This window comes from Falco biarmicus, chromosome 1 (genome assembly GCF_023638135.1).
Source record: "Falco biarmicus isolate bFalBia1 chromosome 1, bFalBia1.pri, whole genome shotgun sequence".
NCBI lineage: Eukaryota > Metazoa > Chordata > Aves > Falconiformes > Falconidae > Falco > Falco biarmicus.
Window position 1 is genome coordinate 17401454 of NC_079288.1, and position 15518 is coordinate 17416971.

General features: G+C 38.5%; 1 protein-coding gene across 1 annotated transcript in view; it reads right to left on the reverse strand.

The window, feature by feature from the left end:
* Positions 1-15518, reverse strand: part of MED13 (mediator complex subunit 13) — a 59697-nt gene that overhangs the window by 14001 nt on the left and 30178 nt on the right. The window contains exons 7-16 of the mRNA XM_056352810.1: positions 14611-14773; positions 14303-14413; positions 11610-12293; positions 7214-7430; positions 6183-6267; positions 5691-5812; positions 4381-4471; positions 3985-4199; positions 3237-3433; positions 1113-2029 (exon numbers count right to left, since the gene is read on the reverse strand). Coding sequence (XP_056208785.1) covers positions 1113-2029; positions 3237-3433; positions 3985-4199; positions 4381-4471; positions 5691-5812; positions 6183-6267; positions 7214-7430; positions 11610-12293; positions 14303-14413; positions 14611-14773 — 2802 coding nt within the window. The remainder of the gene's footprint in view (positions 1-1112; positions 2030-3236; positions 3434-3984; positions 4200-4380; positions 4472-5690; positions 5813-6182; positions 6268-7213; positions 7431-11609; positions 12294-14302; positions 14414-14610; positions 14774-15518) is intronic.

Consider the following 15518-nt stretch of genomic DNA (forward strand, 5'->3'; position numbering starts at 1 on the left):
AAAGACAACAAACAAGTTGTTCAATCCTTAAACTACAGGATTTTCCCTCCAAAGAAAGAAGGGTTAGGCAGACTGCCACCCAGTGCTCACTTCACAGAAGTCAAGGGAAGCCTCAAACAGTCACAGCCCATTTCATCAGCTCACCACCACTATGCCATTGAATGTGCAGCGTTTAACAATAAATGGCTGACACAAAATTTGGTATGGCTATAATTTCACAGCTGTCCATTTAAAAGTATCTTTACATCTTTTTATCCTAAATATCAAGGTCACAGTAACACTAAAACTTTTCCTGGGTGCCTGAAAAAACATTGATTTATGTTTTAAAAGCTTGGGGTTTTAGACTTAATCCTCCACTAATACACAGAAACCTAGCTGTGCTTTGCTGTTAGCCCTCCTCATCCTCATTAACAACTACGAATCGCAGCTAACTGCTATCAAAGTTTCATATTTCACTCTTCACCCTGCTAGAGTTGCTACTTCTAAAGACTGTTATTGAGAAGTACGCAAATACATGCAATAAAGGGTATTCCATGAGACATAATATCATTAGTCAGGCCCCAGAAGAAAAAAAATCCAAGGATCTCTGGCAGATCCAACATACAATGAAGGCTACGATAATGCTTTACTTGCCACACATGCCATTAACTACTGCCCCCTCTTAAGGAAGGGGGAAAAGCCAACTGTATCATAGATCTTGTTTAATTCTGCCACAGTAGCCGTGACAATACAGTCACCATTTGAACCACCTACACTTCCTACGTAGGCTCATTCCACAGAGCCTCTGTAGAAGCAGTCACTAAAAACTGCTTTAAAAGAATAAGCCTAGTGAAGTGTTGTGGACAGCTACTGTGGTCTTACATTACACTTCATGTTAGGAATTTACAACCGATGGTAGCCGACACCTACGCTCTGCTTGGCGCATCGTACCAGCACAGAACGTGAAAGGAACGGTTATTCTGAACAGCACTAAAATAGATTTTTATGCAAGCGTGCAGGTAGAAACAACAGTCTTAAGCGTCCAATATTCACGAAAGAAAAACACAAAGAAAATGAACCCTCAAAAAAAATTCATAGGTGGACAAGTATAAAAATAAGCTGTTTTCACTTACCATTTCTTTTTGACCAGTGGTGCAAGCAAGTAGTTTTCACAAGTGCTTCATCAACTTTCCCTCCTGACATATTGTCCATGAACTGCCGTCCGTGTTCCAAGGCTAAGTAGCAGTCATTGCAACAATCCCTTTCTTCTACACGTACCAGGTTGCTAACTGCACCAACTCTGGGAATGGAGTCTTGATCTGCTGCTCCGAACGGCGAGAACAAGTTGGTGCATTGATCCTGCAGCAACAGTATTAACTCATCGGGCAGTTTCTCAGGTTCTTTCAGTCCTCCACCACCATGTTCAATAGAAGTAGCTCTGAGAGCTTCAAAGCGTTTTTCTGCTTCTTTGCCGCACTCTGTATTACGTCCTAGAATATCCAATTCATCTTCAAGAAACAGTCCAGAACTGTTGCCAAATTTTCTATTCATAACAGCACTGAAACCACAGGTACACCTATACTGGGCCTCTTGCGTTGGATCAGGAATGTAAACTCCAACATCAGCACCTTTGATGTTCATATTGCAAACACATATGCAGCAGCTGTCAAAGTTACAGTCTTTGAAGAGATTCATTACAGACTCTGAGAGGATGAGATTCACGTAAAGACTGTGTGCCTCTGGAATGGAAGGCACAGTTGCAGGTTCAACAGAATTAAGCGGTCTACATGTCGATGGTGTGGAAGCTGGCGAGTATAAATCAGAGTTCTCGTATTTGACTGAACCCTGTGCACTTGCAGGTCCACCAGCTCCACGAGGTGTGCGAGGAGTCCTTGGTGTTCTAGGAGTTGGGAAACGAGGGGTGGAAGGAGAAGGGAGAATTCCAGCTCCGCTGTTACTGGGAGGTGCGCTACTTGGTGGCATCCCAAATGGAGTATGAGTTTGTGGTGTGTATGCAGGGCCATACTCTTGATCCATAGTGCTTCCATCACTAATAGCGGCCACAAGAAGAAGGAAATATTTTAAGTACACAACACACTGGTTTTGAAGTTTAAGTCTCAAGTTTCTGAAGAAGGACCTTCCTAATTAATATTTGCTTTTTTAAACTAGTCTTTCATAATCCACAGCAAGATTTTCATTCCCTAAGGAACTTCAAGAGCATTTGTTCTAAATGACTTTGCAGGACTCCCACTGACAGCACTGTTAAAGAATCTTTCCCAGCCTCCTTTTGTCTTTTCCTTTGCACAAAGCTCCCAGGAAACAAATGTGGTCAGAATAAATTACAAATTCTGTGGCTGTATGGAGTCTAGAGGACACCTTTTTTGTTCATGTTTTATTTACACACTGTGTTGACACATACTAAGAAAATATACCAGATCTATCAACAGCAGATTCAACTGAATCCACAAGGAAAGTATCACCTGGAAACGTCTGACATTTTCTTTCCTAAGCAGCTGAGCATCTCCAAAGACCTATAAGGCTAATGAGACCTGGAAACATACTGCTTCTGAATGACCCTAACAGAAGCAATCTCAGTATTTACTCCAAGATTTAATATTCATATAATTTTATCAATAAATACATAGCCTCCTTGTTGCCTAATCCATTTTTACCAGCTACTAATGCAGATGAGAAAGAGGAATAAGTATTTTCTTTACAAAGAACTGCCAGCAAGACCACTACCAAATGCAGATTACAGAGATGCCCACTGCAATACCACTGTTACCAGGAAATGTCACACTGGGCATAGCTTCCAATCAATGTTTTCCTAGTCCCAATACAGCCAAGATTACTGCTATTTAAGAAAATAATTTAAGAAACAGAAGCAACACCTACTAAGCCCTTACAGTATCTACAACACCACTGCAAAAACAAAGTCCCAAGTTTACATTTATCTTGACTGTTACCATCTTCATTACTTATTAAAACTGGACTTGCACCATTAAGCTTCCCCAAGAAACCTTTAAATGAGACAACGAATAAACTGTATGCACAGTTAAGAAGCTATTTGAGAACACAGTCTCTTACAGTAAGGTTTAATCACAAGGATTTTTTTAAAGGCTCCTGTCAGTTGTATAAACACAGCATGTCTTTACAAATCTCTCTCATTACAGATTTTTTTAAAAAAATAAATTAGAGGTACTTCCTATCCTGTGGATAACCTTACAAAGCTTAAACATTTGTGGCACAGGTCATACCCATCTTTGATGAATGGCATGGCAGGTCCCGGAGGAAGTAAATCCAACTTTCCCACAGTCCAACTCTGGCGATAAATGCATTCTTCTGGCAGTTTGATGGGAGGAAGACACTGGCTGGGAAGTGTCTTCAGTGGTGCAAACATGGAACAGCCCACCAAAGCTTGACAATTCTCAGGTTTATAAACATAAGAATAATCCTATAAGTTAGATATGGTAAAGCATCAGCATGTAAATTAGATCACTTCAGCAATTAAAATGCTTCTCAAAAAAATGTAAGTTCAAACAGTAAAACAGTAGTTCTTTAATATTAAATCCCAATATACCCACAAAAGACAAAGTTAGATTTATACACACATCATTCACACCCATAGTTCTCTAAAAAGGAACATGCCAACACAAAACTATCAACTACAGTTACTGAAATGCATTCCTTCAGCTTACTGATGGCTAAATAGCAAAATACTATTAGTACTTACTAAAATGTGCATTACCTACCCCAGTATAATGCAAGACACAAGTTAAAAACTATACATAATTCACAGAAGTGTCAGGGTTGGAAGGGACACCTGGAGATCATCTAGTCCAAGCCCCTGGTAAAGCAGGCTCATCTAGAGCAGGTTGCACAGAGTCGCATCCCAGTGGGTTTTGAACGTCTCCGGAGAAGGAGACACAGTTCCTATTCAGGATTAAGTAATAAACCGAACAATAATTATTAGAAATGTTTATCAGAACTATAAGCACTACCTACCTTTATTTCAGCAGGTTTGGGGCTGCAGAAACCCTCATCTACTTCAATTCTGAACTGAGCTCCCACACTAGAGCTATTCCCTTCAAGTACTGTTCCTCCAAGTGTAGTGTCCATACTGCCATATTCCTTATTATTCATGTTCATTGGAGAAAATCCCATAATATGTTGTTCCAATGAAGGTGGAGTCGGATACATTTTATGGAGATCTGCAGTGCCTAATTTCAGATCAGGAGGAGGCTTTAGAGCATGAAAACATTCTGAAGTATTTCGTATTTCCTTTGTCTCAAAACTTCAGTAGGACAAATGAAGCGTATGCTTCCAAATTCCCACAAAATATTAGCAATCAAATGTTTAGCTAGTCTTCTATTTAGGAAAAAAAAAACCAATAAAGCTTACTTATGCATGAGAGTGGGTCTAGATTTCCTGCTTTTGCCTCTTTGCAGTTGGATTTGTCATCAGCGCCATTCACTGTTCTTTTAGATCCAGGCTGAGAAAGAAAAGTAGTATTGTAATAAAATCACTTCAGACATGAACACATGTTCATGCTTCCTGCTAACAGGAAACTTCATGTGCAGTGGACATAAAATGCTGAGACTTTGTGTAACATTTAGAAAAATTAATATAAATCAGAAACCCAATGCTAGTAGTTAAGGTTATGCTTGTCCTCCCTTAATACTTGTAACTCAGAGAATGCTCCCCCATCAAGTCATGATGCTGTTAAAATGAAAGATCAGTTATAAAATAATTCTCAGCCTGTTAGCAGACATGAAAAAAAGAAAGCTCAACAGGGTTGCCCACAATCTATCAGGGGGGGAAAAAAAAACCCGCAGACAAAAAAAACCCATACACCCTCCCAATGCCATGCTAACATTACTGGTGTTACCACATGAACAGAAACAGAAATGACAGAGAAACATGAATCCTGAAAAAAGAGAGGTGCAGGGAAGAAAAGCTGCTGAAATCAAAAAACAAAGAGATACATTTTACAGTGTTTAGACAGTACTAACATCTATAGAAAATAAGTCTTCGTGTTTAAGAGCAAATACACTTGCTTTATATAATGATTACCTTTGATGGCTGTCAAGATCCTTCACAGCCCTTACTCAGCTACAGCTCCCATTAAAGTTGATGGGCATTTTGTCTGGGTAAGGGGATTTAGGATTAAGCATGGAGCAAAGTACAGTTCAGAAGAGACAACTGATTACAAATAGTATTGAAATAGAAACTAGAAAGATAATGGATTCAGAGCCATCAGAGACTGCAGGAGAAACTGTTCCAAGATAATAGCTGCTGCAATGAAGCAGCTTATTTGGCAGAATGTCCATGTGTTTAAATGCCTCTTCTCTTTCAGAAGTTTTTGTTTTATTTCAGTATTTCCTTTACTGACTAGTTAAACAGAACCTAGACCATCGGAGAAGAGCACTAGTACCACTACTGAATCTGTACAATTATAAATAAAGGTATATTTGAGAAGCATATACTGTCTGGACAGTAAGGATATAGTATTAAAAGGTTGTCTGTATCAAAAATATGATTGTATGAGTCAACTAGAACAAGTATGTCTGCTACAGAGGAGCCACAGCATGCACTTATATGCATGTTTTGCAACCTTGCCTATAAAGGTTAAAAAACAACCAAACCCCAAACCACAAAAAGACTTGCAGTTTTTTGTCTATTAGCTGCCATTAGTTTTGCACATCACTTACTGTTAGTTCATCTTCATCAGAATTGAAGAGATTGTCAAGGTCAGTGTAAGAGACCACTAAGTCTGTTTCATGGAACAGGCTAGTTGATGCAGTGCGAGCATGAGCAGCAATACGTTGGGCATCTATAAAGAAAAACAAACATTACAAAAACATTGGCAATATATATTCATTAAAAAAATAAAGACACCTTAAGGACTATCTCCACAACTGAAGAAAAAAGAAAAGGGGTGAGTGGGGGGGTGGAGAGAATGGTCTCAGTTGCACTCATCCATCTTACACATAAGCAAGGTCCCTTCAATTTCATAACATTTAGATTTTATAGCCAATGTTTATTTGCAAGGTGCAACAAAGATATGTTCCAAGCGGATTCCTAATTCTGAAGGGACAAGGAAATACAAACCAGAAAGTAAAAACTCAGTAGCCTATTAGAATCTATTGCCTGTTCGAGAGATCATTAATATAGCACAATTAAAAGGAAAAAAGTCTCTTTACCTTGCTTGACAGAAGGACTAAATAGAGACATAGCATCCTCTCCTTCGTGGGATAAAACTGTAACACTAGATGTCCCGTCCTCAGTCTATTTAAAAAAAAAAAAAAAAAGGTAGGAAAGTTTGCTTAAATTAATATGTAGGGTGGGAGGCATTTTAGCTCCCTATGGGAATTTTGTACATATCAGAGGTATCAGGTTCTCATTAGCCTTCTGGCTCACAGCAAGGTGTAGTTGGGGGGCTGGTTAGCAGTACTGGCTCAGGAAGAAGGAAGCTTGGGAACTGACAACATGCTAGCAACACGCAGACGAGGAACACAGGTAGGAATGTAAATATTAGGTTTTGCATTGGGGATAAGTTTAAAGAGCAAGCTGTGGATTCCTGCTACAACACTTTACTGAAAAAACATTTGGTATCAAATGCTATACATTAACTATACTAGTTTATTGAATGAAACTCTCGATACCAGAAGCGCATATGCACACAACAGTCTTAATAAGCAAGTTTATTTCATACACAAGCTCCCAGTGCAGTTGTTAATTTCTCCTCTTTTGGAGGGCATACTTTTGTTTTAAGTAGAAGCCTCATACAGGTGGTACTGGATGAGTGGTGTTGGGGGCAGGAAATAATTCAATTCACTGTCCGGGCATCTAGTCAAGAGTTCACCTCACCTACACCCAAACCTTCCCACACATCAACAAGGCACTTGCCTTGTTCTTCCTCTGTTCCCCAAGCACCAGCTATCACCCATTTCTACAGAAAGGGTATGAGCCATACTGATTTTTGTTCTGATCCAGCAGTGTTCTCCCAGTATAAACTATAAAGCCTAATGCAACAGCACCACCAGTGAGCCAAAAAAGTTTCAGGTGTAGTTAGAGGCATGCTGCATAATTTCATGGATCATTTTTGTTAGAATACAAATATATTTTTTTTTATCTACTTTAAATACACAGAGAAGGATTTAAGTTATATTTGGTGACTAAAGCAATTTGTTTTAAACTCATCACTGATTTGTATCCTCACTCCTTTACTCACCTTGTGTTTCTTCCCAGCTTCCCTCTCAATGTTCTGCCTATCTTTTTTACTATCAGGAAATAAGAATTCCACATCACCATCAACAAAGGCATAAGGATCGATTTCAGGTTCCTGGTCAGCATCCGTCGCTACTGCTGCTAGGTATTGGTTTTTACTCTGATACTGTTGCACAAGTTCATCTGAAACCTTTAAAGGTTTCCTACATTGCACCATTAATCTGAACAGAAGAAAAATAAAAATCACAAAATATTATTTGTCATTTATTATGTGGACATATTTCTGCTATCAGCCTTTGCAAGACCAACTTCATCTTCCTTCCCACTTGCTTCCTTTCCACCCCAGCTTCAGAAAACTTTTTGGGAAAAAGATTAAATCATTAGTCATTTAATATAACCTCCTTACACACGTCAGATACAGCAGTGTGATTCATTCTGCCCATCTTTCCTCAAGCACTGTCAATTCAGATAAAGATTAGTAATTTATCCCAGGTCACAGCTGTCATTTATTATAAAGTACAAATGTATTAAAACTATCTATATCCACTAAAAGAAACTCACCATGTTAAAAAAAATTATTCATTGCCATTCTCCATCCATGTCCAAACAAATTATTAGAAAGAAGCAATCAAACCTGGATTTTCCATATTTTAAGAATCTAATTCTTCAACCACTTACTAAAGTGCACAAATGCCGCTATGTTCAGCAGGCATTTATATCACTCCTATCAATACAGATGAAGCTTGCAACACACCAATATCTAATTTACTAATGAGGATAATAAAACCACGTTTGCCTTTGTCAGCATTTTTCTTTTCTTAACATTTGGAGCCAAAAACAGAGTTGGTAAGTACACAGAAATTAAGGTTTTTGTATCAGGATTATTAGTTTCACAGATACGACATCGCACCAGCAAAAAGCGATACTGGCAAGTAGAAAACTATGTTATGATTATTAGCCATACATACACTACTCTACCTTCCGCCCCTAAACAAACTTTGTTTCATATACCCTGATATACAGAAGGGACTATATGAGGAAGGTATTCTTCAAACAAGACAAGTATTTCAGGAGTGTCAGCCTAATGTGAGTACACAATTTCTTCTTGCTCTGAGACCCCCTTCCTCCCAAACAGCAACAGAATGACAAATGAGGAGCATTTACAGAAGAGTCACATGTGAAATGGAAGAGGGACATTGCAAGGATGAAGACTACACATGGACTCTTCAAATCCAAACACAGGTTCCAACGTACCTATTCTTTCCCTTCCCAAGCCTCTATCCAAAAGGAAACACTATCCTATAAGAAACTAACATGCCCCACAATTAGTAGGGCTTGTTTTTGACAGCCTAGATGCACACGCTAGCCTGGAGTTTAGAGTAAGATGGGCTTACATTTCTCCTCTGAGAGGCCAGGAAAAAAAAGCGCAATACAGAACAATTCAAAGAGTTCAACCTTGAAATTCTACAAAAGGCACAGTTATTCCTCAGAGTCCTCCTCGCTTTGCACGTCCCTGTCAACTATGTGGTATGAGAAAGGACACAGCACCAGTTGTACTTTCTCAAAAAGACTTCCTAGATATAAGCTTTCCAAAGAAACATCTCACAGCCAACACCACTGTCAAATCCATCCATGCCTGCTGCCCCTGCTCAGTAACATCTTGTTCCAGGCATGACTGCCCCAGCCAACAGCGCAATGGTACGGCTTTGTGTCAAGCACCACTGGCATTTCTGTCTGGAGTAGCACTCTATAGACTTAAGGACTTCCCTTTTCTAAATCTTGCAAAAATTACCATCAGGGGAAAAAAAAAAAAAAAAAAAAAAAAGAGAGAAGGCAAAAAAAAAAAAAGAGAGAAGGCAAAAAAAAAAAGGAGAGAAGGCAAAAAAAAAAAGGAGAGAAGGCAAAAAAAAAAAGGAGAGAAGGCAAAAAAAAAAAGGAGAGAAGGCAAAAAAAAAAAGGAGAGAAGGCAAAAAAAAAGGAGAGAAGGCAAAAAAAAAAAGAGAGAAGGCAAAAAAAAAAAGAGAGAAGGCAAAAAAAAAAAGGAGAGAAGGCAAAAAAAAAAAAGAGAGAAGGCAAAAAAAAAAAAAGAGAGAAGGCAAAAAAAAAAAAAGAGAGAAGGCAAAAAAAAAAAAAGAGAGAAGGCAAAAAAAAAAGATGGGAACAACTTTCTAGGAACACAAAATTAAGTACCAGGAAAAAAACACAGCAAATGCAAGTATACTGCACTTCCCAGTACCTTTAACACAAAGAGGATGAGAAGTTAATAGCCAGATAGTCGGGGGTGGGGGGGGGTGGGGGGGGAGGGGGGGAACATGTTCAATATTTCAGTATAAGTTCAATCAAATTAGAAACCATAGAAGGAAAGACCATGTCTTGAACAGAAAAAAAAAAAAAATCATCAAGTAGAGCATATCTTTATCTGTTAAGGCTGAAATAAACACAAGGCAAAAAAAGGCTCTAGAAATCCTATAAATGCACATCTTGAAAGAGCTGAAACATGCACTAGCTAATGTGAACTCTCAAACAGTGAACACAAAAGACAAGGCTAGGAAAATGTGCCTGAGAACAGACCAACAGCTACAGCATATTTACTTCTCCCAGCTTTCCTACACAGCAGAGCCAACGTGACTGCCATCAGTGGCTTTCCGCTGCCAGCAACCAAACAGAACATCAACATACAAGTTCAGTCTCGTGAGTAGCTGCTTCAACTGTTCTACCACACATTAAGTACAGCAACTGCTAAAATATACTGATCACATTAAAAGTCTCCTTTCACCTGAACAGGAAAACCAAATATTTTTGACCAAAAATAATGAACAGCGAGTTGATAGACACAATACTGGGTGCATTCGAGAGCCATTTTTTAATCCCTCAATCACAACCCTAAGCCAGAGTTTGTCACCTCTGCATCCAGGTCCCAATCATGTTAAGCTCAGGCTGCTGCTAAGATCACCTGTTGCTTCCCATGACCATCCTTTTTCTGCAGCATCCTCACAAGGAAGTGGTATAAAAAATGGATGTCAGGAAGAATTTCCTCCACAGTACAGCAGCTAAAGAGGCACAACCCAGAAGGACCAAGTGGTTTTGTTTCAGGATTTTTGTCCTTAAGGGTTGGGGTTTTTGGTATGACGGTGGTTTGGGGTTTCTTTTTCTGATGGTGATCTTTTTGGAGAAGTTTGGTTTTGCTTTAACTGGTAAAGAAAATCCATGTTGATTCATTCTGCAGTAAAACAGAGCTCAAATGTAAGTTTTAACACTAAAACCACTAGTGTTTCTCTTTTCGTCCATTGCCTCCAAGATCCATAATTTATTAAAACTTAGGCAGTATCAAGGAAGTGACCAATTCTTTTATCCTAATTTAAAAAAAAAAAAACAACACAAAACAAAACAGCAGCAGAGAAGAACATTTTAAGACCTGGTGCTAGGTAACACTAGCTTTCAGAAATAAATTCTATTTATTCAGCAAAAACCTTTTTTAAAATAGTTAGATGCTACACATACTTGATTTCAAGACAATATTAGCTTAAGTCAAAATATAATTAAATAAGTAAATGTTCTCAAATATATTTCCTGTAGCTCAAAGGGTAAGGTTCTAATAAAGATCTAGTCTGATTGCCTCAATATTTCTTCAGGTTAGACAAGCTTTAAAGAACAAGGGTTTCCCATATGATCTGAGGTCCAAACAGTAACAGTCGACACACCAGCCTCTTGTTTTCTTTGGATGATAACCTCAAATCCTTAAGCCTTTTGAGCAACACAGACAGAATGTGCCATGTGCAACAATGCCAGTTTGTTACTTACTCCAAACAGAAATTTCTGATACAAGAAAGTAGCTGCAGCCTGCATTAAAGTTAACATCTTCCAGGAAACCAGACCAGCTTCCTCATTGTTCCCATCAGCCATTTAAATACCAGCTCTTCTGAATAAAAACAAGAGGGGAACTGAGGCAGAAGAAATTTCATCTTTAACAAGGTAAGTCTGCAACCGAGACCATCCATGCTTGCTTCAAATAATGAAGAAAACAAATGTTAAAATGAAAAAGTTATTTGGGAGGAGGAAGACAGACACTTTAAGTCCCAAATAGGCATAATTTGGCTACAGATTAATTTCACAGTAGAAAAATAAACTTCATTGCCATCTGCTAAATCAGAGTTCTAACAAGAAAAAGCTGGAAAGTCTTACTACATATTTGACTGTGCTTCATGCTCGCATTTCACAAGTGTTACCTTCTTGTATACGGCCAGCACAGTTATGCTCACACACTCAGCATTACTGCTTGGGCTGACGAAAACAACATTATGCTTTAGCGACAAGCTTGCTTACACCAAGAAACTACTGCCTTTGGCCTTTCAGTTTCCTCACTTTCTCACATTATTACTATAGAATTAAGTAGTACTTACTCTGTAACTGATGTTACATTTTCCTGTCCAGCAGGTATTACTGGATCATCTCTCAACTTATCATTTGGAAGCTGAGGCGGTAAGAATTCCACATCCTTTTTCTTTGGAACTTTATAATACTTCCAAGTACTATCAGCTTCATCTTCCTCCAGATTCACTGCAGTACCAACATACATTGTAGGCTCTATAACTTCAGGAAATTGAGCTGGAAAAGGCTGAGACAAGCCATCGAGTCTGTCTTCCATTGTTTTTGTGGGAACCAAGGGGTCTGGTGTTGGCATCTGGTAGAAATGTTGACTCTGAGGAGTAGAAGGTGCTTTAGCTACCCCTTCATCAACTACATCACACGGGTGAGGACTAAGTGGTGGTGGCTGAGGTGAATTTGCCATTTCAGCATTATGCATCTGAGGAGTCTTTGCTACATCATTAGTTCGGATATTTGAAAATCTCACTTGACTGTCTGGTGCAGTCATCACAAGCCTCTGACTTGCTGAATCTGCCTCCATGGCAACATCATCACTGATAGATACACGATGATGAAAAGGAGTCAAAGGGCGTTTCTGTGGCTTATCCCCTTTGTCTTGCTTCTCATTTGTCTTGTGCTTTGGAGCTGCTTGCTGTTGTTGGCCCACAGGTGGTGCCTGCCCCTGTTGACCTGAATTTCTTGGTTTGAGATTTTTGTGCCTGCAGAATTAATACAGGGGAAAATACTTCACATCAATCTTTCAAATATGTCTATCATGTTCTTTTTCACTAGATAAGAACCCGCTTCTAAGCCATTAAACAGCCGATTATAGAAGTCTGAAACTGACACCATTCTGAAGCAAAGCTGCCTCTTTCTGACCACGACTTGATTTGAATGACTTGAGTAGCATTGCAAGATTTTAGAATACTGGTGAAAAAACTGGAAAAGCTGTCCTATAAGCCAAACACCACATTATCCTCATAACCAAAGACACTATTTTATAACTGCTTTTAACAGAAATAGATAGTCACATGAACACGTTGTTACTTTTAACTTCTGCCAACACTGATGAATCAGTAGAACATAAGAATTTGTGAATGACTTCCTGAATTCAAGCATCAATGCTAACCAATAGTGCTGTCCAGGTCTCTATGGGTTAAACAGAAAACTAACACCAAGAATCTAGAAGCCAAGCTCAGTCCTACAGAAGCAATTTTGAAGCTTTTGTAGCTATTTACCTACAAATTTAGCAAATGTGGAAAAAAGAAAAACTCAATGCCTCGACTGCATTAATACAGTTAAGTTTCTTTCCAGTATAAATGCACTTGAGCTTAAGCATTTCATCTTGAAGTTCAAGATGCCCACTTTCTAGATCACCTGACAGAACGAGAGACAAGAAATACCGAAATCTAGAATTAAATGTTTATGATTAAGCTATTGAACTGCATGTACATTCTTAGTGCCTGGCTATTCTTTGCCACTCTTCCATTAGGAAAGTTAAGCAGCATACAACTGGTATTAAAAAAACAGGATTAGGCAGGAATAAAAAAGGTAAGAGGTATCAAAATCTATTTTTAATTTAAACTATCATACATATGTTTTTCATCACTTAGAACTCAAAATACTGAAAGCAATATGGGGGCTTAAGTCTTTGCAATTTCTCTTTAAGCAACTGCATATTTCTAATACACACCTCACACAGTTAATTGATTGTTTCTCTTAAGTAGTGCTATCGTATCTAAATTCTCCTTTAACAGAGTATTTAAACCTCCTCCATGTCTCAGCTCTTCTCAGGACACAAGTGTTTCCACATAACTTAAACCAACCATTTCAATAACGGAGGAAAAAAAAATACATTTCTTCCAAAATGTTACATCCTCCAAACATTAGGTTCTTTTAGGATTCCAATATTCATTGTGAGGTAATCAGCATAACATTTAAATTGGAGAAAGCATTTAAAACCTTTGCAACACTTCAGTCACCTAAACGTTAGTATTCTGCCATAAGTACAGAAAATGAGAGTTCACTGAAATTAATGTTTCCATTTAATTTAAACACCTGCATGAACAGTCTGTGTTCCTGTAGTTTCAAAACAAAAGTCATAACAAAAACTGGAAGTTAAATTCATACTTTCCCCCTGTGCTTTGATCCTTTTTTTCCTCCAGCTAGTATAAAAAAAACATACACTGGCAATCAACTCACGTAAAAGCAGTTTTATATAAAACCACCCATGGCATGCCATATTTCCCCCCAAAAAATCAGGTTTGGGTTTCTTTTTCACATTCATCAAGACACAATGCTACAATCGTCTCATAGCTGATTAACAGCTTTCTCCTTTCAAGGCTAATGCCACAGCCCTCTAGAAAAGGTTCTTGGCTCCTAAACAAGTAGGTGTTCCCTTTCCATTACAGCCCAACAAAGTTGCCCATGAGAGAGTTTCTATCCACATACAAAGGCGTAAGGAATTCTAGCCCAAGACTCAGGAATTGTCACTGAACTGCCAGTAGGTCTGCTCAGATGATTCACTTCAATAAAACCTCCGCATTACCTTACCGGGCAGAGTTTCAAGACCTACAATGACATTTAGGATATGAGATACAAATTTTGTTACAGCTTTCCTACAAGCAGCTATTGCTTAATTACACCTAAAGGAGTCATCACAAGCCCTCTCCTGAGCACTTCAATCTCAATGTACATTGTTGGACTGCCGGTTTGCCAAGTACTGTACCTTGAACAATTGCAATTTGTCCTCTGTGTGGCTTCAACAAAATCCCAGGATGCTATCTTGTCAGCAATCTCTTCATCACACAAGCTATTTGATGTAGCAGAATACTTCCTCCTATGATTCAATATCAGGAGAGTTATTTGCGATCAACATATGTTCTTTCTTTATCTTCTGTCAAACCTCAAGAGCCGTTTTGTGACACAAGATCCAGCAAAGAAATTATAAATAGCCTTTTACTAACATATTAAACTGAGAATTAAAACTACTAGTTAGGAATAAACTATTTTCAGCTTCACAAAATGAGTACATACTTGTTCTGTGCTCTGTTCATATTGCATTCTTGCCAAACTCTGTCCACCACTTGATTGGCTAGCTTTCTAGGTATTTTGCCACCATGATGGCTAGTACTGTCAGAGATAAATCCATCAGAAACTGAAGAAAACTTCACCCATTTCTGGGCAGATTGAGCATCAACTGAAAAGCAGCATCAGAGGAATTGTTTAGGCAATGAAGTGATACACTCACAACCACTATTGTTCCAATTCAACCACCAAAGGAATGTAAGTATCTTCTTAACTCAATGTTAGGAAACAAAAACAAACAGAAAATTTAGATATAGTAGCAGATTATAACAACATGGTTCCCTCTCATAGGGAGGAAGGAAAAAAAAAAAAAAAAAGTACCATACATGTTTATGCTATAACTGGGCTGGCTATTCTTTATCTTCCAAGAAACTATAGACCTGCAAAAGAAGACAACTTGAGCAAAGCTACCTGTTAGCAAATTTAACAGTATTATTAAAAAAAAAAAAGGTCAAACTAAAGTAACAGAAGACCTGGGGGACAGGAGGGGACATGGGGATGTCCCAAACAAAACCTCTTTTGCAGAACTGTATGTAAAGCCACCTGAAACCATCAGTGAGCCTTACCCGCTTTGACTTAAAGCGGTTTACCATAAGCATTACTTACGCACAGTTCAGAGGGCACACAGCCTCATGGTAACTTAAACACAAAAAATCTTCCTTGGATTGTGAAAAAAGCTGAAGACATTACCTTGCTCACTAATGACTGAGAGGCACAATGAGGATTATAAAGCTATGCCAGAATGCATACATGCACACAAACACACTCTGAGAGGTGGAAAAAACCCTAAAAACTTGACCACAGAAATTTAAAGTACTGGATAACACCAGGTACAAAAGCAGTCCTCATTCACCAAC